The sequence below is a fragment of the Castor canadensis genome, chromosome 15 (assembly GCF_047511655.1).
Source record: "Castor canadensis chromosome 15, mCasCan1.hap1v2, whole genome shotgun sequence".
NCBI lineage: Eukaryota > Metazoa > Chordata > Mammalia > Rodentia > Castoridae > Castor > Castor canadensis.
In genome coordinates this window covers 50,869,887-50,897,844 of record NC_133400.1, presented here as the reverse complement: position 1 = coordinate 50,897,844, position 27,958 = coordinate 50,869,887, and the positions used below count along the sequence as shown (strand labels likewise).

At 33.6% G+C, this 27,958-nt stretch overlaps 1 protein-coding gene across 1 annotated transcript in view; it reads left to right on the top strand.

The window, feature by feature from the left end:
• Positions 1-354: 354 nt before the first annotated feature.
• Positions 355-27,958, top strand: part of Ccdc7 (coiled-coil domain containing 7) — a 137,318-nt gene continuing 109,714 nt past the window's right edge. The window contains exons 1-7 of the mRNA XM_074055399.1: positions 355-633; positions 1,734-1,826; positions 6,328-6,411; positions 14,193-14,213; positions 14,519-14,551; positions 18,556-18,694; positions 21,314-21,370. Of these exons, the coding sequence (XP_073911500.1) occupies positions 355-633; positions 1,734-1,826; positions 6,328-6,411; positions 14,193-14,213; positions 14,519-14,551; positions 18,556-18,694; positions 21,314-21,370 (706 nt within the window). The remainder of the gene's footprint in view (positions 634-1,733; positions 1,827-6,327; positions 6,412-14,192; positions 14,214-14,518; positions 14,552-18,555; positions 18,695-21,313; positions 21,371-27,958) is intronic.

Here is a 27,958-nt window from a genome sequence, read left to right as displayed (position 1 = left end):
AGAGATGAGGGACCAGATATAAGCTTCAAAGGCAGACCCTCAGTGACCTACTTTCTCCAGCTAGACCCCATATGCTAAAGGTTCACCACCTCCCAAAATAGTGCCAGTAGCAAGGAACCAAAGTTAATCATATGAGCCTGTGCGGGGACATTTAATATTCAAGCCATACAATGTAATGAGTAAATTGCTTAAGTATCAAGACAATAAAATCAGATGTAGTCAGTGAAATTAATTAGAATAACTTAATTTTTGTTTATTGAGTGGAGTAGGATTTTTTCTGAATCTCTTAACATTTTCTTCACAGGAACGAATTGAAATTTGTATATATAATTTAGCAATTTAGTCAAAAACAAAATGAAGTCAACAAAGCAGCAGGAAGCCACTATTGATAAGTGGGCAAGTGTTTCAGAAATGTCTCATAATAAACTAATGCTCAATTCACCATTGTCACCTAAACCAAAAGGAAAACACAGTGCCAAAACAGTAGGTGATAAAATTGAACCAATGGTCCTAAGATCACCACCAACAGGAGAATCCATTGTACGGTATGCTTTGCCCATTCCATCGAGTAAGACAAAGGAATTAATGTCAGAAGAACAAAAGATCAAGAGCATTATCAAACACCTGAAGATGGTAAGACATTTCCTGGTTCCCATGCTAGGGGAGTCCTCACATTCAATGGTCCCCATGTGTAGTGATTTGGTAAGATGCATAAGACATAGCACATACTTGTACTGATGGCAAGGTTTATTATAGCAGGCACATAGAAGGAAATCTGAGGAATCCCCAGATTCAAGCTTACATAGATTTTCTCCCTTTGGAGTCACACAGGACATTCCTAATTCCTGTCCAGTGAATTGTGACAACAAAATGAATAACAGGAAAAACTCAGCAGAATCTCAGTGTCAAGAGTTTTATTGAAGGCTGGTCACTAGGTGCCCTCTGCCTTGCATGTTCCAAAATTCCAGACTCTCACCAGGCAAGCAGGTGTTTGGCATGCAACATTTTGTATAAGCAGTTTAGGGATATGAATCACTCATCAGTGAATGGTGGGAATCTTTCTGAAAGCCAGCGTTTAAGATGCTAGGCTAAGGTCAACTTTGCAAGAACTTTCTTAGGATAGGCCTTTCCAAGTCTCATGCCTGCTGTTAACTATTCTCTGAATCTCAGAAAATTTAGACTTTAGTGCTGGAAAACAAAATTGCTCTTTCTTGGAACTTCTTTTAGCTCAGAACTGAATGTAAATTTGTCAAGTGATAACTGAGAAAAATGAGAAAGGACACACATAAAAAAACATAGTTCATCAAAATTCAAAAATACAAGTTTATCTGTAGTTTGAGGAATTAGTTCAGAGAATTTCCTTTAAATTTTTATTGATTTCTATTTCCTTACTTTCTTTCCATGACAAAGTCAAGACAGCCTCATGGAAAACTCAGCATGGAATGCTTCGGCCATCCGGGGACACACCTTTCCTCTGTTAAATGTCTAGCACCACAGAAATGGTAGAGTCATGAGCGGTACTTACTGAGCAGTAAGGTCAGGGATCATTGCTTACGGCTTCTTGATGACTTGTGATGGGACAAAGAATAGAAAATTTAAGTTTATAGCACTGGCAGAAAAAAGTCCTACTGTTAATAAGGTCCTAGCATGATCAGTTGTACACTTATATTTCATGTTTAATAAAATTGATTTTAAACTATGAACATAGTTAATTTGGTTTGCATTTTTCATAGGTTGTTTCTACTTTGGAAGAAACCTATGGATTTGACATGGAAAATGGAGAAAAACCAGTGGTAAAACCTGACCAGGAAGGCTTAACTTTCTCTGTATGTGTATTTAACCTCATATAGAAAATTAGGGTTAAAATGGGCTACTGTTTTCTTTTTGAAACAATATATATTGTCAGAATGAATTCCCTATCCATGAAGATGATCTGTTAAGAAAACTGACAGGTGGAGCACTGGTAGCTCATGCCTGGAAGCCTAACTACTTGGGGGGTTGAGATTAGGAAGATTGTGATTCCAAGCCAGCCTGAGCAAATAGTTTGAGATACTCCATCTCCAAAATAACCAGAGCAAAATGGGCTGGAGGTGTGGCTCAAGTGGTAGAGCACCCACTTTGTAAGCTCAAAATCCTGCATTCAAACCCTACTCTCACCAAAAAAGAAACCTTACATTAGTATACTGATTTTTACATCCTCTGCCAATCCTTATCCTAAAATTTAATTAAGGTATATCTACATCTTGATTCTACCTTGAATCATAATACCATACTTAATTTAAGCATGGGCTTGCCTATTCGTTTAAAATGTATATTCCTTATCATGCTAAGAAAATATTGTTCTATTTCTATGTTGCTATAAAAAGAATAAAGGAAGTTACTGAGTTTTAACAAATGTCTTTGTTGTGTATATTGTAATAATGCTCTTATTAAGATAATTATATGGTTGCTTTCATTCAAATTATTCATGAGAAGTTTTATCTGTTTCAACTATATTTTGTAGATTTTCACTTACAATATTTTTCTTTAATTATATAATTATTCATTACTGATTGAGTGTGGTTCTATGCAGTGATACATATGATTTGAGTCTTTTAATTTGTAACCATGGTCTCCCCATTTATTTAGGTCTTGTTTGATTTCTTTCAAGTGTTTTGAAATTTTTAATCATTTAAATCCTATAACATGATTTTATAAATTTATACACAGATATTTCATATATTTAAGTGACTATTAATGACATTATGTTTTTCATTTTAGTTTGTATATGTTCTTTATGAGTAATAGACATAATTTACTTGTGTGTGTTGATCTTGGGTCTTGAAACCTTGAAATGTACTTTTCTATAAGGAGTTTTCTATACAATCCTTGGGATTTTCTACATAGACCATCGTGTCATCTTTGAAGGAGAGTCTTACTTCTTCCTTTCCAGTCTGAATGCCTTATATTTTCTTATCTTGATTGACTGTGCTTGCAAGGACTTTCAGTATTATTCTGAATAATAATGGTGATAGCAGATACCCATGCTCTATTTCAATGACTACTTCCCAATAAGGGTAAACTGAAACTTCTTGTTTGGTTCACCAACATCACCCTAATAGGAGAATTATAGTGTCACCTGATAATATCAGATGTGGTGTAAATTTGCTCTCAAGTGAGCCTATGGATTCTACAATGATGGTGGAATGGAGAGCTAGTTTTTACTGTCACACTGATTTTCAGCCCTGCTGGTGTATGAAATAGTGGTGAAGAATACTTCTCGATATTGGCTCAAGTGAGATGGGTCTTGTCAGATTTTTTTATGCTATGCTAAGACATCTGTGCTTCAGTTTGACCAACAATTATTACCTAACCTTCAAATTCAAATCATTTTATAGTTTCTCAGTGGATACGGTAGTAAATTTTTATTTCAAATATTATAATTTTCATATCTGGTATTAACTTTTTGTTCATATAAAGATGTTTTTATCTCTACTTCTGCTTTTATTCTTCTACTTCTACCTCCCTATCTATTCTATTTTTCTTTTACTGAAAATTGGTTTAATAATAATAGATTTTTTAAATTCCTCTGTGGTAATTCCAAGGTAATTCCAATGTCTTCCCATGATAGTGCTTGGTTCTACTATTTTTTTCCTGCTGATTATGAATTTTTTTTGTGGTGCTGGGCCTTGAACTCAGGGCCTACACTTTAAGCCACTCCACCAACCATTTCTTGTGATAGGTTTTTTTTTGATAGGGTCTCGTGAACTATTTGCTCAGGCTGGCTTCGAACTGTGATCCTACTGATCTCTGCCTCCTGAGTAGTTAGAATTACAGGTGTCAGCAACTGGAGCCTGGCTTGATTATGCATCTTATTTTTATGATTTTTCATATGTTTCAAATTGTATTGGATTTCTAGTATTGTAACATATAAGAACTTTGAAAAAGATGGTACACTGTCATTTACTGAAGAATATGTATGTTATTTCATTTATCTGGCAGTAAGAGTGGAAGGCTAATCAGTTACAACTCCCTATCGATTGAATTGAGCTGGGACTAGTCTACAGTTAACCTTCAGATTGGGTTCTCATCTGATTTCTCTAATCCACAATCTTTCCTATTTTGCTGTCCATGAAGAGTAATTTATTTGATCTTGTTAGTTCTTGAGCTGTTAGTTTACACTTTACTTTTAAATAGTATTTGTTACATTTTGGCTACATCTGGTAGGTCATCAGCATGCAATCATATCATATCAAGAACATGCTGGATGGAATTTTCCAATCAGGATAAAGAAAGAAATGAATTTTTGAGTAGCACTGCAAGGAGGTCAAAACAGTTGCTTAACATTAGGATGAAAAAAACACGAGAATCCTTATTGGTAAATGAGTGTGGAAAGCCATTATCATTATTGTTGCAGTAGTATTAGTATTAGTGTATATTGTCTTTTTCAAAACTGAGGTCTTGTTAGTAGAAAGGAAGAAAGAAAGAAGTGGTAGGAAAACAGTAGTCTAAATATAATAGATATAATTTATCTCAACGTATCTGCTATTGTCATAATTTTTTATGATTTCAACATCCATGTAAAAGAGCTTTCCAAATTATTGGGTATTTAAGTTCCCTTAAACCAGGTGCTAATGTCTCACACCTGTCATCCCATGCTACATGGGAGGCTGAGATTGGGAGAAATATGGTTATAGGCCAGCCCAGGTACAAAAGTTTGTAAAATCCCATGTCAACAACAACAAAAAAAAACCTGTATGTTCTGGTGCATGCCTGTCATTCCAGCAAGGGCAAGTATAAAATGGGAGGACCATGGTCCAGGTCTGTCTGGACAAAAAGCAAAACCCTGTCTCCAAAACAACCAGAATAAAAAGCATGGAGGAATGGCTTAAGCCAGGTAGAGCACCTTCCTCCAAAGTATGAAGCCCTGAGTTTAAATCCCATTACCGAAACAAAGAAAGAAAAAAGGAGAGAAGCTCACTGAATTTCTTTCTTCCAATTATCAAATTATCTTCTATTCTATTTTTTTCTTTTATTATTCATATGTGCATACAAGGCTTGGGTCATTTCTCGCCCCTGCCCCCACCCCCTCCCTTACTACCCACTCCGCCCCCTCCCTTTCCCCCCACCCCCTCAATACCCAGCAGAAACTATTTTGCCCTTACTTTCTCAACCACTAACAAGGTGATATCTTTTCCGTGTTATTACCAGTAACACATAATTTGAAATTTAGTTCTCTTAATCTCTGGTTACAACCTCACGTTTCTGCTTATTCTGTGTAATATTATGATTCCAGAAACTGTTTTATTTCATTAGGACCTGCATCCATTAGTCCTACTGCCAATTTAGTGTCCTACATCCTCCTTTTATCTTCTCATCCAACTTAAATTTTGTGGTCCACTATTATTATTAACTTTCCTTGCATATTTACTTAACTCTCTAACTCAGTCCTATCTCTTCTATTACTCTTGGTTAAACTGCAAACTTCATCAAATCAATCTCCATCTTCTGTATATGTGTGGCACCTGAATGTGAGTGGAGAAAAATCTCCAGATATGCTAATAGTCTTGCTTTGTATTTGTGATTAGTAATTCCAGTCCATTCATTTTCCCATTCTCCTGAATAATTATGTGTTTTTTACTATGAGCATGTTAAAAGTATAATATACAGGCAACATATTCTTCATGGAGACACTCTATTAAATATCTGAAGTAAATAGAAGTACCCAAGGCTTGCTAATCATGGGTCAATTATCCAATTAGAAATCACTGCCCTTCTAAAAGAGATTTAATCATTATAATTGGTTCACCTATAGCTGTTTTTTCTTCAAAGTCTTCTATTGCTCAGCAGGTGGTAATGAGAGACCATAGCTAATATACACTTATATTTTAAAAGATGTAGCTCACAATTATTTCTTTCTCTTTTTTTGGTGCTGGGGAATTGTCCAGGGGCCTCACATTTAAGAGGCAAATGCTCTACCACCAAGCCATATCCCCAGCCCTGAATTCACTTTCTAATGCAAGGAGATAATTATAGATACAGTCTGTGTATGGCAAAGTTACCATCTTGAGGCCACCCAGACATTTTAGGAGAGTAAGTACGGACAGCTTGGTTTCTGCAGCTGTGTAGAGGAGAATGGAAGAGAGATGTAACTGTGTATATGTCAATAATGTATCACTCCCCAGAATGTACATTCATCCACATTTTCTAACTGACAGAATTCTGTAGTATAGCCTTAAGCATTTGAAGGCACATAAGTTATACAACAAATTAAATTATATTGAAATAGACCAATAAACATATATGTTCTAAAATAAAAATAAGTTTCTTTTTTATTCTTTTTGAAAGCTTGCAAGTGATATGAATTCATTTTTGGTAAGTTGTTCACAATTTTCAACTCAGCTGGAAGATGTGATTAAGGAACAAAATAATGTACGTATTATATATAAACTGACAAGTATAAAATGTTAAAACTTGTATTGGTTGCTGAAACTTGAATGTCTTCTCCACTCCAGAATGTTAGCCTAGATTCAAACCTTCAAAGAGTTATAAAAGTACCGAAAAGTGTAATTCTTCTTTATTCTTAACATAGACATTTAGTTCTATGAATTTTCCTTTACACTATCAATAGGGTCATATATTTTCAAATGCAATGTTCATATTTTATTTGGTTCTTAAAAGAAAGTTTATACTATAAAATAAATTTGTAATCAATGATAATTTTAAATAAATATATGCAAAAGGAAGAAATAGATTATATATATAAAATATTGTGCCTACTATTTGGTAATGCACTTCAATTTTTTAAAACCTTTTTATTAGGATATATTTGTTGTACAGGGGGGATTCATTCTTATAATTCAAAATACACTTACATTGTATATTGGTTAGTTCGCCTCTTCATCTCTCTCCCTCAATACCCTACTGCCCTATTTAAGGCAATTGCAAGAGCTTTCATTGTTATGCTTTGTATAGGAAGTCCATCAAACATGTTCCCTCACCATAATCTGCTTTTTTCAACTTCTCCCACCACAACAACCCCATACACACACTTTACCTATTTTAAAGTCCTCTCTTTTATTATTAATTTCTAAATCGATGTTCAATGAGGTTTCGTGATGTATCCCTACCCCACTGTGAGTATATATTACGTTGGTCAGTTCAGCCCCTTCCATTACTCTTCCTTACCACTGCCCTCTCACTCCCATTTTTAACAGCTTTCAATACATATCCTTATATCCTCTTTTTCACCAATGTTATGTTTTATTATATTGTTGATGCTCTATCAACAATAGAGCCAGGTAGAGCACCTACCTACAAAGTATGAAGCTCTGAGTTTAAATCCCATGACTGAAAGAAAGAAAGAAAAAAGGAAAAAAAGCTCATAGAATTTCTTTCTTCCAATTATCAAGGAATGGTATCACTAAATCATCTGGCAGTTCTATTTTTAGCTTTTTGAGTAATTTCTACACTGCTTTTCATAATGGTTGTACTAATTAGCATTCCCACCAACAGTGTATAAGTGTTCTTGTTTCACTGCATCCTTGCCAACATTTGTTGTTTTTGCTCTTGAATATGGCCATTCTAACAGGACTGAGATGAAATCTTAGTGTAATTTTTATTTGCATTTCTTTTATAGCAAGGGAAGTTAAACACTTCTTCATGTATTTATTTGGTAATTTGTACCTCTTCCTTTGAAAATTCCCTATTCAATCATGTGCCAATTTCTTTATTGGGATGTTGATTCTTAGGAGGTTGAGCTTTTTAAATTGCCTATAGATCCTGAATATTAGTCCCTTATTGGATGAGAAGCTGACAGTTATTTTCTCCCATTCTGTGAGCTTTTTGTTTCTTTTGCTGTGCATTCTTTCTCTTAGATCCTGAGTCATTGGAGTTCTATTTAGGAAATCATTTGCTATGCTTATATGTTACAGTCTATTTACAACTACTTCCTGTGGCTGATTTTTAAAAATATATCATTATCATGCTTTCTTTTTGAAATTCGTAAGACTATTTGGATGGTTGAAGCTGATTATTTTCATTAGTTATTCTAATTTTGCTTTAAAAATACAGTATTTCCATATAAGGTTCAAAGGTTCATTCATAATATTATTTAAATAATTTATCTATTTAGATTCTTTTCTTACAATATGTGTCAAATATTCACCAAATTATGTTGAAGTTGGCAGCTACTGTGTTTTCTTTACCATTCTTGTTCTTCAAAGTAGAATCAGTCTCTTTCTCTCTCTGCCTTTCTCTCCACTCTTTCTCTCTCTCTCCCCTCATAATTTCTCATGATATTTTATCTTCATTATTAATCCTGTTCTATTTCACACTTGTTTTGTGTTACTTTTTCTAATATAAATATTCTAATAATTTTGTTTGTGTTTACCTTATTTGTCAGAACACCTATTTCTCTTACTATTTCATCTTAAATAGATGAAAGATGAAATGCATTCTTTCTTTATCCATTTTCTCTAGCATTTCAAAGATGTAAACTTTTAATATGCATTATTTTTTCTCTTCTGCCTCTTATAAGGATAGTTGTCATTGAACCTAGGACCTACCTGGCCAATCAGACTTGATCACATCTCTATATATATCCTTAATTTAATTACATATACAAAGTTCTCTTTTTTCAAATAGAATTAGATTCACAAGTAATTGAGCTTAAGACTTACACATATATTTTGAGAGATCACAACTCAACCCATTACATTTAGGAAAACACAAACAGCAAAAACTGTGAGAAATCTTTTCCTGGCAGATAATAAAATACTATACCTGATTTTAACTATAGTTAAACAAGACATAATGACATATGAATAGCTCTATTGATGAAACAAAATTCAAAGAAAAGACACAGAGGAATATAGAACTCCAGAATGTGGACATGATAGAATCAATGAGTAAAAATGACTTTGGGAAACAAATAATGTTGGAACAACTGCAAAGTCATTTGGGAAGAGACAAATTATATTCACTCACCACATCACACACAGCACAAATGTCTACATGTAAATAGAAAAACATGGAGCTATAAAAGTAGTAGTAGGAAACTTGTAAGTTTGCTCACATATTATGTTAGGAAAAGCTTTCTATGGCTGAAAATCAATATATGATAAAAATTGATTTTTTGGCACATAAAAGTGATAATTTTGACTACTTAACAGTTAGAAGAGGAGAGGAGGAACAGAAAGTGAAGGGAAAGAAGGAGCAAGTGAACAAAGAAGGGTGATTGGTATAAGAATGACCACTGTACAATCAAACATATTATAAGCAAAATTTAAAAACAAATGAAAATATGCATGGCAAATAAAAGTCAATATGATTAATATATGAAGAACTGTGAAAAACTGAAGAAAATTTTGTAGAAATTAGCAAAAGTCATAAGAATGGTCCTCAATCACATGAAAAGATTTTCAAGCTAACTCATAAAAATAAAATAAAATGACAATGGTCATAGTTGTGCATGTCCCAGCACCCAGGACAGTGATTCAGGAAGGTCACAAGATCAGCTCAAGGACTGAAACTGAACCTGAAATCCCCCTGTTTTTGAGACAGGGTCTTGCTGTGTAGCCCAGTCTCCCTTGGAGCTCATCAAATTGGCCAGTAATTGAACTTGTGATCTTCCTGTCTTAGTCTCGTGGAGAGTTGTACTTACAGGCACCTCAATACCTGACTAAAGAAATTAACACAAAATAAAGTGTAAATTATGTCAATCTACTATTTCTCACCTTTAAGACCACAAAACTTCAAGAAGCAACAATACTCAATTAAGGAGGTTATAAGGAAAAGTGGTCCTCTAGTAAATTGATGGTGGAAACTAGAAGTGACATAATTCCTTTAAACAGAAGTTTTCCAAAACATAACAAAAATCATAACCTTAAGGGGACCTGCTGGAGGTACAGGTTTCTGTTTTGGTGATATACAAGTAGTAGGAAAGAACACCAGAAAAGAAATTAATGGTACAAATAAATGGGAAGATGTCTCATGATTGTGGATTGGAAAACATAGTAGTGTTAAAATATCATACTACAAAATTAATCTGCAGATTTGAGTCAATGTAATCTCTAACAAAACCCCAACAGCATTTTTGTAGAAACAGAAAAAGTGGTTATAAAAGCCACATGGAATCTCTAAGGACCATGAATATCCAAGTCAGTCCTGAAAAAGAACAAATTTGTAGCCTTATACTTTCTGACTTCAAAACATACTATAAAGGAATAGAGCTTAGCATAGTGCATTACTGTAATAATGATGGACATATAGACCAGGAGAACACATAAATAACTCTCACATATATGGTCTAATGATTTTGACAAGGGTGACACATGAGGACAGTCTCCTTCACAAATGGTGCTAAAAAACTGAATATCCACATGCAAAGAATGAAGTTGGACCCTTATATTACATCTTATCCCAAAACTAACTCAAAATGAGCTAAAAATCTAAAATGTAATTCCTGAAATTATTAAGCTCCTAGAAGAGAAAGTACCAGGAAAGCCTCAGGACATTGAATTTAGCACAGTTTTCTTAGATATGAAACCAAAATCACAGTCAACAAAATAAAAAAAAATAAGACAAATGGAACTACATCAAAACCTGAAACTTCTGGGAGTCAATGAGACAATCAACAGAGAGAAAAGGAAATCTGAAAAATAGAGAAAATAATTGCAAATCATTTATCTAATAAGAGGTCAATTCCAAAAATATATAAGGAATTTTAACATAATAGCAAAAGTCTTGAATATGTATTTCCCCAAAGAAGATATACCAATAGCCAATAAGCACTTCAAAATGCTCAATGTCACCCTTCATTAGGGAAATGAAACTCAAACCCACAATGATCTTCTCACACCCACCAGAACAGCCACTAACAAAAGAATAGACAATGACAAGTGTTGGTGATAATGTGCCAAAATGGAGACCTATGTTATATATTGGTGGGAATGTAAAATGAAGTAGCTACTACAGAAAACAGTGCTGAGGTTCTTAAAAACTAAACATACAATTTTTACTTCACTGATAATCCCAGTATAATTTAAAAATATCCTAAGTCTAATATGCAAGTAACACCCCTAATCAGCCAAACATCACAAGTTATCCCAGCCTACCTTAGACACACTCACACATTTCCATTAGCCTATAACTGGACAGGTTCACATAACACAAAGCCTATTTTATCACAAGGCATTGAGTGTCTTATTAACTTAGTGAATATTGTACTGAAAATGAAAAAAAAAGAAAGATTTCACTGGTTGCTTAGACCTGTGATGTCATTGCTGACTGGAACAATGACTTGCTGCTGCTGCCTTGCATTATATCACACCACTCAGTGCTATCCTGGGAACAAATAAAAATTCAAAAGTCAAAGTATAGTGTGCACTACAAATGTATGGCTTCTTCATCCTCATAAAGTAAAAGCAGTCATATTGAGCCAATCATGTGTATTTACAGAATCTAAACACAAAAATAGAGCTAATAAAGTCATGCAAAAGGAAATTTTATTTCAATACATTACAATGGTAAATCAAAAAAGTAAGTTAAGGAAATAATTCCGGTTACAATAGCACCAAAAAATAAAATACTTACAAAACTTAACCAACAAGTTTAAAGACCTATAGACAGAAAACTATAAAAACTGTTAAGTGAAATTAAAGAAACCCAGATAAACGTGGAGACATTTCACACTCATGGAATGTAAGACTCATTATTTTTAAGGTGACAATATGTCTCAAAGCAATCTACAGATTCACAGAAACCAGTCTCAAAATCTCAACACCCTTTTTGCAAAAATGGAAAGAGACATCCTAAAATTCATATTCAGTCTCAATGATCAACAAATAGACCAACAGTCTTGATGAAGAACCAAGTTAAAGGGCTCATGTCCTGATTTCAAAGCTTACTGCAAAACTTAAAATATCAGTATGACAGTAGCATGAAGATTTTCTTATAAATCAATGGAACAAAATAGAGACCCTAGAGATACATCTTCACATGTATGACATTAGTTGTAGTGTTTTAAATATGCCCTTGGTGATACTTACAAAGATTCTATTCCTACTCTTGAGAATGTTTTTTAGCAATACCAGTGTTTCAACTTGATGCCATGTACTTGCCAGGAAGGTCTCCACCGTATAGTCATACCACCAAGGTCTTTGTGCTTCGGATTATTTTTCAGAAAATGCCTCATGCTTCTGCCAGGTCTGATACTCCTTGGACTGTGATCTCCTCCTTCTGCCTGCTCTCTTACTGGGATCACTGACATGTACCACTCTGTCTGGCATATTTTTTGAGATAAGTTTTCTCTATGTTTTACTGGGCTGGTCTTGAACCACAATCCCCCTATCTCTAGTGGCATGTTCTAGCTCTGTCATTGTTCTTTTTAAATTATTAGTATGTATTAACTGCACAGCAAAGAGTTTTATTGTAATATTTCTATGCATACTTATAATGTACTTTAATTACATTCACCCACTCTAGTATTCTTTCTAATTCCCAATCTGCCTCTTTCCTTACAAATATCTTTAAATGAGTTTAATTATGGACTTTTCTTATGTGCATGCAAAGTAATTTAATCATGTTCTCCCCTTCCACCTCCTCTGGTTCCTACCCGCAATAGCTTGCCATTTATGTTCATGCTCTTTTGTTTTAGATCTCGATTCTGCATAGGAGAGAAATTTATGTTATTTGTCTTTCTGAATCTGGCTTATTTCACATAATGTGATGATACCCATTTCCATCCATTTTCCTGAAAATGAAATAATTCCATTCTTCTTTATGATTGAACAACACTCCCTTGTGGGTTTGAATCACATTTTCTTCATTAATTTTTATATTGTTTTAAGATAATAAAAGTGTGATGAAATTTTATCAACTGTGTTTTCTTTTCAACTGAGATAAGCATGTGTTTTCTTCCTCATTCTACTGATGTCATTTTTACACTGATTTTTGCATGTAGACCTGCCTTTTCATTCAATCAACCAGTCTCATTTGATTATGTTATAGAATCCTGTGATATGCTGCAGAATGCAATTTATCAACATTTGCTGCATGTATTTACACTTGCGTTTATAAGTGATATTGGGCTGTGGTTTTCTTGTTATGTTTGTTTTTGCCATCAGAAAATTCTGACCATACAATGAAGGCAGAATTATTCCCTCTTCTTCTACATTTTTAAAAATTTGCAAAGACTTGGTGTCAGCTGTTTCTTCTGGACACTGATTTTTGCTGAATCCCATAAACTTTGTAGGTGTGTAGTTAGCTTTTTATTGTTGTGACAGAATATGTGAGAGAAACAATTTAAAAGAAGGAAGAATTTATTTTACTTACGATTTCAGAGGTCTTAGTCCATGGTCACTTAGTCCTGAGGCAAGACTAAATATGACTGAAACATTTAAATTTCATGGAAACCAGGAATTCAGGCACTCAGGTAACAAGAAAGACAACACATAAAGTTCGAAGACTAACCCATTGCAGGAAAAAACTAGAATGCCTGGTCATTCTTCTTTGAACACTGGAAGTGTTCATGCCCCTGTTTAAAACTCCTTGTTTCTCAGAAGGGGTTGAACTGACTAAAGTATACTCACGACAAGATACATCAAGAAATCCTTTGCACATTGACTTTGGAATTAATAACAAAAGACAGGATTGCAAAATAGATATAGTGTGTAGGGGTACTTGTGGAAGGTGTAGTTACAGAGGGTAAGTCAACAAGATGAAGATGAAGGGAATATGGTTGATGGGCTTCATAAGCATATATATAGGCCCCTCTTACAATGTTTTAAGAGGGGCTAGGATGAGGTCCAGCAAGGGAGATAGTGGGGGTGACCTAATCAATGTATAATGTAAGCATATTTGGAATTATCACAGTGCATCCCCCCCCATACAATGAATATGCAGTCAAAAATGTTTTAAAAACTGCCTGTTTCTCTGTGTTCCCTGGGGACCCAGCAGTGTCATAAATGACTCAGAGACAATTGATTATGTATTTTTATTCTAAAATTGTAAGCTGTAAAGTAATAAGTTGTCTATACAAAATGAACTAAAGCACTACCTCTGAATGCAAAAATATTATGATATTGAAATCAATTTATAAAGCTATATTTATCAATTAGTGCATTTTGATGACTGGAAATTTTAAGACTTAAATATTACACATTATGTAGAATTTTAGTTTTAAATGCACTATTTTAAACTTTGTTTTGCAGATTTTGGACTCTATCTTTAAGGTATGTTCTGTGTATTACAGCTTAAGTTTGCTAAAACTTAATAGAGGATTACATGTAAATGAAGAAAATGTTCCTACATTTTGAGGAAATGAGAAAACTCCTAAATTTTCTGCTTGACATATTTAATTTTTATGTTCAGCCCTGTTCTGAGCCCTAAGTGATGCTTGCATCAGGACTCATACTTCATGGATAAGACATCATAGGCATGCCCACATACTCACCTTCAACTCATTGCAGAAATTTAACTTGTCATTAAATTTAACTTCTCATTATCTCTTTCTGTTTTTATTCCTTTTTTTAAAAAGTGGTTTCAGCAACAGGTCAATCAAATGGAGGAGGTAAAATTACATTTCTTATTTGTTATTTAAATCAATGTTTTGAGCCATTTGAAAACTAGTTTGAAGTATATATAAGTTATTTTGTTTAACAATTGTTCCTTAAAATCTTTTGATTTAGTTTGAGAAAGAATTAATGGATAAAAAATGTTTTTTAGTGGTTTATATGCTGTATTCTTGCATGGATCTAGTGTACTCTAAGTTTGACTAACATATTCTTTCTCCTAAAATTGAATAACAGAAATTTAACAATTTTTCTACCTAATTTACATAAACAAGTGACAGGAGAAAATTTATCAACTTCAAAATTTCTATATTTAAAAAATGCATAGACAAAAATTTGTATATTGATTTTCTCTTATATTAATATTCTATTATAATGTTGAAATCACCATAAGAAGGGGACTAAAGTAGAAAGGAGAAAACTAAAGGGAATGAACCAAATTAGGCTTATATATAAATGGAAATGTAATAATGAAATTCTTTGTATAGCTATCTTAAATAAACAAAATTTTGTTCTCTGTTTTTCGAAAACAGAGAACAGGAAGGTAAAACAGGTCCTGTCTCGGGGCTGGTACCAGTGGTGTGGGAGGATATAAGGAAGGGTGTGGGAGGGTGAATGTAGTAGAAAGTTATATACTCATGTATGAAAAGGAAAAATTACACTTGTTGAAAACAAGGAATGGGGTAAGGCAGGATAAAGGAGAATAATTGATGTGGTGAATTCAACTATGATATATTGTAAGAACTTTTGTAAATGTCATAATGTACCCAGAACAACAACAATATGATAATAAAAAATGTATTTTTTGTACTTTTGATTTTTAAGAATTTTAACACCAGTTTGAAAACTACTGGTCTCTGTCCTCAAAGACTTTTAGTTCTATTTTGGAAAAAAATATATTTATATATACCACTAACATAAAAATGATTTCCATGGTAGTTTAAGTGATTTACAGCTATTCTAGTCTTTCCTTGCTCATGTTTACAATTCATTCTAATTAAACACTCTTAAAGCCTGTGTTCTTTAAAGAAAAGAAGCTCTCTCACTTGGGGTATAAAATTAAAGGATAAAGAGAGAAGCTGTATCTATCTCTTAGCACCTTCTTGTCATTTTTCCTCTGCCCCCAGAGCAGAAGACCTTCATGGTCTGGACACACTTTGCTTTAGGATAGACATAGTTACCACTGGAGAAGTGTAGTAGCCCTTTGACTATGGCATATTGGTTAATATATTCACAGAGAAGTAGGGTTAGCAAAGGTCTTCTATTCCTCCACCCTCTTGCAAAATTTCTTCTTTACAATTTCAACTCATATTCTTCCTTCTTATTTTTTTTATCTATAAACCTCTTTTTATTTTGACTTTTTGCAGTACTGGGGTTTGAACTTAGAGGCCTTGCATTTCCAGGCAGGTTCTTTTATTCTAATTTATTAATAGTTTTGTCTTCCTCTTTTATTTTTACATTAATTCCGGCCAGTGTAGATTGTCTCTCCCAAACCATGACCTCCCAGTTCTTTGACTTCTTCTACATTACCCTTGGTCTGAACTTCCAATCATATTATGGATCTTGTTGTTGACTAAATTTCTTTATTTTCAAAATCACTCATTCAGGCAATTTATAGTCCTTATAAATTTGTATTACTGAATTAGAGTGTGTGTGTGTGTGTGTGTTTATTAGGAATCTACCTCTTTAACAGACTCTTAAGGGATTCTTATACATAGTAACATTTGAATATCTTAGAATAATGTTTTTACTGATGACAGATTTTATTATTGATACATGTGGTGAGGTTAATGTCTGTCATCATGATGGCATTAACAGAAATATATGATGAAGCTATTGGGGTGTATGTGAACTGCATATTGAAATGTTAAATGAACCTGTAGCTTGTCCTTTTCAGAGTTGTCCTGGTGGAACCTGTGTACATACTTCTCTTTGGTAAAGTCTCACAGCTGTCAGTCCCACTATCCATTTTGTCTTATGCCATCATCTGTTTTGCATGAAAGGATTTCTGTTCAAATTTAATCCCTTCTGGGAAATGTCATGTATCAGTTAGGGATTGATCTAGAGACAAAAATAGTATGGTAATTTGATTAAGGGAAGTCTCATATAAAGAATTTTTATAATGGAAATAGACTTACAAAAAGCATAAAGATGATTTAAAAGACTATAGGAATAGTTGATATAGAGAACTGTTTCTCCTATAGGATGGAGAATCAAATAGAAAGGAACAAATCTGAATGCCTCTAATCATCTCCACTTCACCCAGGACTAAATTTCTGACCTTCTGAAGAGGGAACAGCTCTCATCACTGGGTGGTTGGGAACTTTGCAAGGGTTCCACACTGATGGCATTTAATTCCCCTAGAAATCCACCCATGAGTGTGATACACTGGAAGCCTCTGTGGTTGGAAAAGACACCTTCCAGGGAGATGTTGTACCTCTTGCTGGGAAGCTGCCCACAAGGATTCTTCAATGGTGAATTGTGCTAAGAATTTCTGGGAGATGCTGTTCATTGGAATGTGGCATTGCACAGAACTTGTCAACAGCCATTATTAGGGTGATGCCATTGAAACTTTCTGGGAGTGGTCAATGCTAAGTATCACATACTATTCTGGCAGTAAGCAAAGACAAAGGAGGTAGAGTTTCTCCCTACTCCAGTGCCTGCCTAGAACAGTATACTGATAAAAGGTGGTGTTTTGTCACCTGTCAAGGAAGAAATATTCCACTATTATAAGTAAGACAATGACACATAGATTTTTGAATTGAGAGGGAATTAATTGACGTTTGTAACTGATTGATACATCATGTTTTATACTCAATTTACAGTTGATGATTTTTTTTTGGGAACGTGCAAATAGAGTTTCCATAGGTCCTCTGATCCCCTTTCCCCAGGTCTACATCCCTGTCTGTATCTTCCCTACACCTAATCTCAGACTTCCCATAAATTGCTCAACATTTACTGTCTGCTGTTTTACTCTAATCCCATTCCAAATAGTCATTACTAAAATGAAGTCCCAACTCTAAATTCCTATTGCTGGAATTTTTCTTTCTAAGCCCCACTTTTTGTTTTGTTTTTTGTCATGCTTTTTCTCCCATTATTAAAACTGAAGATATCTACATAGATGGGTCTTTACTATTACCTTTTCAAAAATTCCTGACAGTCCCAATGGTCCCACCTTGCTATTCTGCATATATGACAGTGTGTTTCTATATAGACAGTTTTTAGGTTTCTTTCACTGTGGTTTTTGATGTTCTTTGCTGACCTTCCTTTAAGAAGACCTATGACCTTGAATATTACTTATGGTATGTCATCTTATTCTAGAATCTGTCTGATTATTCTCTCTACCCATTTGTTTTTAGAATAAAAGCCTATTCTAAAGGGATTCAGACACCAAAGTTGTCTAAAATTTCACTATGCACATTGAAGAACTGAAGCTCCATGGACACATGTTAACTTCTGAAATTCAGTAGTACAGAGTCATAGTCTTTGAGAACAAATTATTCTTTCTATAATTTATAACAATAAGAGTAAACTTAGAAAAATTTAAGTGTAGCAATTATTTTAGAATTACACTTGCAAATATTTTGAGCTGCCTTTATTGTTAGTAGACTTGCTTAAATTTTTATATAACAGTAAATTGGGGATCATTATCAGTTTAGACTTGTAAAAGTCTTCATTTAGCTATCATTTTGCTAGTATATGATTGTCTATATGTATATATTTGTAAAATATATCAATATTTGACTATAGCTACAAATACGAACAATACTATAAAAATGATTCAGATTTGATGAGGGAAATAATGAAATGATTTTTTTGAAATTTTAGCAAGGATTGATTTTAGCATAACAATATAAATATTGGCAAGATGGGAAGGGGAGGAAGATGTAAACATTTCCTGTTCCCCAAGGGAGAAATGGGAGTAAAGACTCCAATGAAATGTCTTCGAAGTATGGAAAAAAATGGGTATTGCCTGAGTAACTTGTTAATTTTATTATTTTAGATAAGTAAAGATCAAACTATTTTAGAAGATGTTTCTGATAAAATGGCCACTTTAAACTTTGCACAAGTAGCAAAGCTAGTGAAAAAGTTTGAAGAACTGAGAGTCACATTAAAGAAGGGCCTAAATATGCCACTCTCATGTAAGTGAAATATAAGAATTAATTGAATTTTTTAAGAAGAGAGGATAAATAATTAGCACTGAATGAAAAATAATAGGTCAGATATTACTGTCATACCTAAACCCTCTAAGTCAAGTCAGAATATTTAATTAGTTCATTTTGGTTTGATTTTTTTAATAGTCTGAGATGGCAACATCCAGTGAATTACCCATTATACGCATGTGGTTTTTGAAATTCCAGTTTGATTCAATTGGTAAAATCAGTTACTTAACCATACTAGCAACATTGCGTGTGATTAGGAGCCATTTGAAGCTACTATTAAAAAGTTCTGTTGGGCATTACTGGCTTTGAAATATCTGGCCTGTAAGCTTGTCTCTCAATTGAATAAAGTGACTCCCAGTAACAAACAGAAAAATAAGGCTGAATTAAATATTTCACAGTTCACAAATATCTTCATTAAAGTTACATAGCCAATTTAAAAATTATTTTAAATTATTTTGCATTAAACATGCATAAGACCTCTTGTTATTCAAACATAAAGTAACTACAGATGGAGAAACTACTATTTGACATGTAATTATTTTATTATGTTTCTATGTGTCAATGACTAGACTTAAAAGAATTAAAAGAATGTAACTTGACTGCCATGGGGATTGTATAACTAGATTCATGGTTCAGAGATTCAGGTATATTCACTTGGGCTATTTATTAGTAGGCAAGAATAGTTTCAGATCAGACATTAATACTCAAACTTGACATTTTAGTATTAGCATGTGCTAGGCATTTTCTAGTAACTTTACATGTATAATCTCCTGTGATCTTCATAACTGCTTCATGAAAATGGCAATGTTATAAATATATTCTAATAGATGAGGAAACTGAAGCTCAGAGAGGTTAAGAAACTCATTTCAGGTTCAGATACTTAGTAAATGGATGAAACAAGTTTGGACCAGGTACTCTCATTCTAGGACTTGTGCTCATAATTATTACACTATTAATAATAATACCTTAGAAAAAATAGAGCTCACATTTCTACTGACTTGTTTTTGTTATTTTTTATTTTTTCCATTAATGTTGTTGGTGCACGTAATTATATTCCGGGTAGTAATAGAACTCATAGAATTACATAGTTGGCCTTTTATGTGTTTTGTGCTTTGTGCTAGTTAATTAACCTTAAAACTATGAATAAACTTTAAAGAATATGTTAATTTCTTTGACAAACTTCTTATGTCTAGTGTACATAGTCTAATCCTTGTGGTGTGTAATTTAAACTCTTATTGTTTGATTACAACATCTTATTTATTAATACTTTAACAGGTATAAAGAGAATGCACCAATAGCAGTGGGAAGTTACGTAGCTGTAGAGCAGCAAATTGAAGGTGATGATGCTGTACAGCTGTTTAACCTTTGCAGGATTTTCTAACTATTCTAACAATTGAGCCTTTCCATTTAAATTTTTATAAATATGAAATTATACAAAAGTAGACTTGAAAAACATTCAGTAGTGAGTTTGACATTTCAATACAAGTTTTACTGTGTTCCAGATTCTGCAAACACACAAAATGAGCACTGTACAATCTCACTGTTGCCCACATGAAATTCACAGCAAACAAGTATACAAACACATTGTGAATCATTTTAAATAGTGTAATGCATAATAAAGTATGTGTAATTAGCAGTGAGTTCATAAAAAGGATGAATTTATTTAGTCTGAGGAAGTTATGAAGATTTTGAGAAGCCATAAAGGATGAATAGGATTTAGTCATGTGAAGAAGAAAACATTTGTCACTTTAAGAAGAAGATAATAGCACAAGGAAACAGAGTGAGTAGACAATTACAACTGGATTGGATCACTATGAGGCGATCCATTGGGATAAGCTAGGAAGGGCCCTACTTATAGGAATGGATGCTATGTTAAAACACTGGGATTTTTCTCCCATGTAATAGGGAACTGCAGAAGGTCTTTTGTAGCAAAATGACATAGCTGGTTTTAATTTAGAGAAGTATTTTAGTTATCTTATAGAAGTTAGATTTTGGAGCTAAGAAAATGAAGTTTTTATTTTGTTTCAGATGCATGATAAATATCAATATTAGAACACTAGTAAAAAAAAATTGACAGGCTTGAGAAATATTTACTTGATATAATTGACAAAACTTGGTTACTTAATATGAAAGAAAAGGAGATTGGTATTTCTATCAACTAATAGAAATAAACACAAAAGGAAAAACAAGGGCTGGGGATGTAACTCAGTGTTATAGTACTTGCTAGCATACGCAAAACCCTGGGTTTGATCTCCAGGATTGTAAAAAGTTAATCATTACTTTCATTCTTTCAGATACTATAACTAAATTGTCTGATTGGAAGGATTCAGTGTTGGCAGCTATTACTTTGCTTTTTCCTTAGTGAATTATTAAAAATAATAACATAGAAACTATTTAGAAAAGGCAGAAGAGAATAAGAAAATAATAGAGGGGGTGAATTTGATAAAAGTACATTATATGTATGTATGGAAATATAACAATGAAACCCCTTTGAACAATTAATATACACTAATAAAAGAGAAAAACCCCATCCAAATTAATTTAGTAATACAATTGTAATTTGAAATTTATAATGATAGATACTTTTAATTATTTTAGCATTCATAAAATCTCACTCAACTGAAGAAACTGCATATATTTCTCCAACTGAACTACGTAAGTATCCATTTTACAACATTGTGTTGATAATCTCTGTTTAGTACATAAATATCTGTAAATTTAAGTAATAATCATTATGTTAGCAACACAGATTCCTGAAGTTAGGAGCCATGGAGTTCAGCTAACTGTAAAGCAAATATTGTCATCCCTATTAAAGCTACTTGATACCAAAAGTGACTCATTTTTGAGCAGTGTCATTCTAGTACTTGGAATAGAGATTTTAATTTGTGATTATAACATGCTTACTGGAATGGTAACAATCCTCCATAGTGGCACAGTGAAAAATATAAGAGATGGCTTGTATATCATTTTTATTATAAAATTTTTATTAGGATATATTCATTATACAGGGGGTATTAATAGTGACAATTCTGATTAGGCTTATATTGTACATTTTTTAATCACCCATCATTTCTTTCCCCTCAAACCCCTACCCACCCCACTTAAAGCAAACAAAGAGGTTTCATTGTTCTATTTCATATATGTATATGAAGTCCATCAACCATATACCCTCATCTTAATCTCCTTCATTCACCTTCCCCCTCCCACTAGTACCCCATCCCACACACACACTCTTGTACCTATTTTACAGTCCTATCTTTCATTATTAATATTTTAGTTGATGTTCAGAGGGGTATCTCAATGTATCCCCACTGTGAATATACTTTACTTTGGTCCATTCAACCCCTTCCATTACTCTCCCTTACCCCTTTACCTTCCATTCCGCATTTTCAACAACTTTCAGTACACATTGTTATATCCTCAACCTTCGCAGACATTATGTTTTATGATATTACTGATGCTTTTGATACTAGGAATTATTTTCAGATATACTGGTGTTTTGACTAGAGCTGAGTGATGTCAATTCATGAATATAAAGAGTGACTAGAACTTGTATGACATATTTCTAACTAAACACCAACAGAAAGGAGAAATTGTTTGCTTATGATTTACAACAGAAAGAAGAAATTTTGAAACAATAATGTGATGTGTCTGATGGAATTACAGTTTACAAATCAAATGGAAAATAAAATTTCGTTGGAAGTAGTTGTTTATAATTATGCCCTATTTCAAATTTAGCTTTAAGCTCCAGAGTTGCCATGTTTAAACAAAGCATAGCTGAATATTCTACAACATATCCAAGTTCTGTACAAAATTCTGATCCAAGAGAGCTTTGGCTAACTGTGGTAGAAATGTAGGTAGAGTTTTGGAAGAAATGATTAAAGTAGCTCTGCTGCCTTGGATTCCTCAAACACTGAATTTTGTCTCATGGACTTAAGGAGACCATGAGGACTTCTTTGTCAAACTGTAGCTGGTCAGTAAGTTGGGAAGCATTATTTGCATCCTTCTTTGTTTTCATTCACTATTGCACTTACTGTTTTACAGTTTCTAAATACTATTCCATATATTTTTGTTCAGTATTTAAACAGTTTATGGTAGAATAGTCACTGATGTTCCATCATGGATGGAAACATAAATCCCTGTGCAAATTCATGGGCTCATGTAACACAACTTGCATTCAAAAATCCAAGTTTCTAAAGAATAAAATTTTCTGAGTTTTTGAGGGAAGCAGGGGACAGAGTTACATTGCATAAGGTGGAGGAAACCCTCTTACAAATCTCTAAGTATTTTCCCATGGTAGTTGCTTCAGTCCCCGAGTTCCATTTATATAGACTTATTTTCTCTCATTACTGCGATGTTTCACTTTTTTACTCCTTTTCTCTTAAAAGAACCTCCTCTTATGTTCTCTGACCAAACATTTCCTTCTTCATACCTTCTCTTCCTCTGAATTTTGCTAGACTCCATGGCCTAGCCAGCCAAAAAAAAACTATGTATGTATTGTACTCTGATTTTGTATATTTAGACCAAAATTTTATCTCGATATTGTTTCATTTAATAATTTAATAGACCGATTTTAGAGACATTGTAGATTTATAAAAAATTGAGCAGAAAGTATTAAGTTTCCATTAACCTACTCTTCCTTCACAGTTTCCTCTATTATTAATACTTGCATTAGTGTGATACATTTGTTTTGATTCCTGAACAGTTTTGAAATATAAACCAATCAGTTTACATAGGATTCACTTTTGTAGTACAGTTCTATTGGTTTTAGCAAATGTATGTCATAATAATATTCATAATATCATTACAATATCACAAAAAGTACTTTCACTGACCTAAAACGTCCTTGTGTTCTACTTACTCATCTTTATCTCTCCATCTACCCAAATCTCAGGCCACCAATAATCTTTTCACTGCCATATAGTATTGACTTTTTAAGAATGTCATATGTTTGGAATCTTTCTTATACATAACATACTTTATTTAAATTTCTTCCTTGTCTGTTCATAGCTTGGGAGCATCATTTTATATTATTGTTGTGCTGTTGAATTCAGTTTACTGGTATTTCGTTGAAGATTTTTGCATGAATTTGGTATATTGGTCTGCATTTATCATTTTTTGTGAATAACTAGTCTTGTTTTGTTACCAGACTTAGGCTGATAAAATGGTGTGGAAGTATCCCCATCTTTTCAGGTTTTTCGAAGAGTTCAAGAAGGATTGCATTTGTTCTTTAAATTCCAGATAAGAGACTGCCAAGGCATCTATTCCTGGCTTTTCATTACTGGGACATTTTATTACTAATTTAATCTCTTGTCATTACATTGTTGAGATTTTTCTATTTCCATGGGATTCCATCTTGATAGACTGTATATGCCAAGGAATAGTCCATTCCTTTTGAGTCATCCAGGTTTTAGGCATATGATTGTTCATAATGCTTTTTTATGATACTTGATTTTTTGTGGTACCTGATGTGATGTTTCCTGTTTCTTTTATGATGATATTTGAGTCTTTTCTCTTTTTCTCCAGTTTCTAAAGCTTTACCAATGGTGTTTATCTTCTCAAGCAAACAACAATTAGTGTTGTTGAGCTTTTCTATTTTCTATTTCCTAATAATCTCCATATTATGGAGAATGTGGGTGTATATGTACCTGAAATTGTTATATCTCTTTTCTTTTGTACTCAGACAGGCTCATGCTCAATAGCCTAGGACGGCCTCAGATTGGTGATCCTCCTGTCTCCTCCCCCTAAGAGTTGGGATTATGGGCATGAAGTACCATGCCTGGCTTTGTTATATTATCTTGATGAATTGACCTTTTATCATTATATAATGAAATATTTTAATTGTCCTGTGACACATCAGTTTAAAGTCCCTTGTATGAAAAAAGTATAGCTAGCTTTACTCTATTCTGGCATCCATTTGCATGAAACATCTATTTCTTTTTTCACTCTAAAATTATTTTTTTTTAAGTATACTAATAAAATTATACTTAAGAATATAATTCTTCTTAGGAGCTCAATGTGTAGGTCAGTGGTAGAAAATGTGCTTCATATCTGGCACAATCCCAGTAAGCCCTCTGGAGCAAAAAGAGTAAGAATATGACTTTTCTACCTTTAAAATAAAAGAACAGTATTTTTAACATAAGAAAAAACTGTGTAAATTAATATATTACTTCCAATTAAGAAAAAAATTCCCCTTTGTGCAGATACTAAACCACATAGAGAATATTTTGTTGAAAACATTTTAAAATATATCCTTCATATATTTATGTTATTCAATGGGACTGTTTTATTCATAGATTTATTCTGATGTGTATACATTGTTTGGGCTATCTCTCCTGCCTGTCCCCTACTGTCCTCTCCCTACTGTCTCTCCCCCTTTGCTTCCAGTTAGAAACTATTCTGCCCTCTTCTCCAATTTGGTTGAAGAAAAAACATAAGAGATAATAAGAAAGATAGAATTATTGCTAGCTTGGGATAAAGATAGCTATACAGAGAGATTCCTAGCATTGCTAGGATACATATGTGTATTACAACCCAAATTGGTTCATCTCTACAAGACCTCTTCACTACTTTCTGGTCACCTTTTTATAGGGACCTCTGTCAGTTCACTACTTCCTGGTCACATTCTTATAGGGACCTCTGTCAGTTTAAGAATATGTTATTAGCTCTTCTACAGTGGGCACATCAAACACTTTCAAGTCTAAGGTTTCCTTCCCTTTCCCTATTCCTCCTGTATGCATTCTCCCCTTAGTGTGTGACCCATGTCCAATAATATTACTGCATTTGTTTAAGTCTATAATCTACATATAAGAGAGAACATATAATTTTTGGCCTTCTGAGCCAAGTTAACTTCGCTTAAGATGATGTTCTCCAATTCCATCCATTTACTTGCAAATGACAAAATTTCATTCTTCTTTGTGGCTGAGTACAATTCCATTGTGTATAAATACCACATTTTCTTAATCCATTCATCAGTAGTGGGGCATCTTGGCTGTTTCAATAGCTTGACTATTGTGAACAGTACTGCAATAAACATGGGTGTGCAGGTGCCTTTGGAATAACCTGAGTTGCATTTCTTTGGTATATCCCTAGGAATGGGATTGCTGGATCATATGGTAGATCTATGTTTTTTAAGAAGCCTCCATATTGTTTTACAGAGTGATTGTACTAGCTTACATTCCCATCAGCAGTGTATGAGGGTAACTTTTTCCCCACATCCTCACCAACATTTATTGGTGGTGGTGTTTTTGATGATAGCTATTCTAACAGGAGTGAGGAAGAATCTTGGTGTGGTTTTCATTTGCATTTTCTTTATGGCTAAGGACAGTGAGCATATTTTCATGTGTTTTTTGGCCATTTGGATTTCTTTCTTTGAAAAAGTTCTGTTTAGTTCAGTTGCCCACTTCTTTATTGGTTCATTGATTTGGGGGGAGTTTAGTTTTTGAGCTCCTTGTATATTCTGGTTGTCAGTGTTTTGTCTGATATATAGCCAATGAATATTTTCTCCCACTCCGTGGGTGGTCTCTTCATAAAGGTAATTTCTTTCATTTTGCAGAAGCTTTTTAATTTCATGTAGTCCCATTTGTCCATCATTCTCATAGTTGCTGAGCTATTGGTGTTCTACTGAGGAATTTGTTGACTATACCTATTGCTTCCAAAGTTTTCCCTGCCCTTTCTTATACTAACTTCAGAGTTTCAGGTCTGATATTAAGGTCGTTAATCCTCTTCGAGTTAATACTAGTAGAGGGTGAAATGTGTGGATCGAGATTCAGTTTTTTTGCAGGCAGATAACCACTTTTCCCAGAAATATTTGTTGAAGAGGCTGTCTTTTCTCCATTGTATGTTTTGGATGCTTTGTCAAAAATGAATTGGGCATAACTGTGTAGATTCATATGTGAGTCCTCTATTCTGTTCCACTGGTCTTCATATCTGTTTTTGTGGCAGTACCATGTTGTTTATTGTAATACCTCCAGCATTGCTCCTTTTCCTAAGTATTGCCTTGGCTATTCTCAGTCTCTTGTGTTTCCAAATGAACTTTAGGGTAGGTTTCTCAATCTCTGTGATGAAAGTCATTGGGATTTTCATGGGAATTGCATTAAACATACAGATTGATTTTGGTAGTATAGCTATTTTTACTATGTTGATTCTACCAATCCATGAGCACAGGAGATCTTTCCATCTTCTGTAGTTTTCCGTGATCTATTTCTTCAGTTTATAGTTCTCCTTGAACAGGTCATTCACATCTATTGCTAAATTTACTCCTAGGTATTTGATTTTTTTTTAAGGATATACTAAATGGAATTGTTTTCATATATCCTGTCTCAATTTGTTCATTGTTGGTGTACAGAAATCTTACTGATTTTTTGTGTAAGTTGATTTTTTTATCCTGCTACATTGCTGAAGCTCTTTATGCTGTCTAGGAGTTTTTGAGTTGAGTTTTTTGGATCTTTGTGGCATAGGATCTTGTCATCTGCAAAAAGGGATACTTTGACAGTTTCTTTACCTATTTGTACTTCTTTTATTACTTCTTTTTGCCTTATTGCTCTGGCTAGGAATTCCAGGACTATGCTGAATAGGAATGGAGAGAGTGGGTAGCCTTGTCTCATTCCTCATTTTAGGGGAAATGGTTTCAGTTTTTCTCCATTAAGTATGATGTTGGATATTGGTTTGTAATATATAGCCTTTATAATGTTGAGGTACATTCCTTCTATTCTTAGTTATCTCAAGGCATTTATCATGAACTGGTCTTAAATGTTATCAAAGTTTTTTCTGCATCTATTGAGATGATCAAGTGGTGATTTTACTTGCTTCTATTAATTTGTTGCATTACACTTATTGATTTGCATATGTTGAGCCACTCCTGCATCCCTGGGATGAAGCCAACTTGGTCATGGTGAATGAACTTTCTGATATGTTGTTAGATTCAGCTTGGCATTATTTTATTGAGGATTTTTCCATCAGTGTTCATTAAGGAGATTGGCCTATAGTTCTCCTTTTAGGATGTGTCTTTTTCTGGTTTTGGGATGAGTATAATCCTGGCTTCATAGAATGAGTTAAGAAGTGTTCCTGCCCCCTTTCAATTTCATGGAAAAGTTTAAGGAGAATTGGTATTAGTTCTTCTTTAAAGGCATGATAGAATTAAGCAGAGACTCCATCAGGTTCTAGACTTTTCTTTTTTGGGAGACTCTTTATTGCTGCTTCAATTTCATTTCATGTTATAGATCTGTTTAGGTGAATAATATC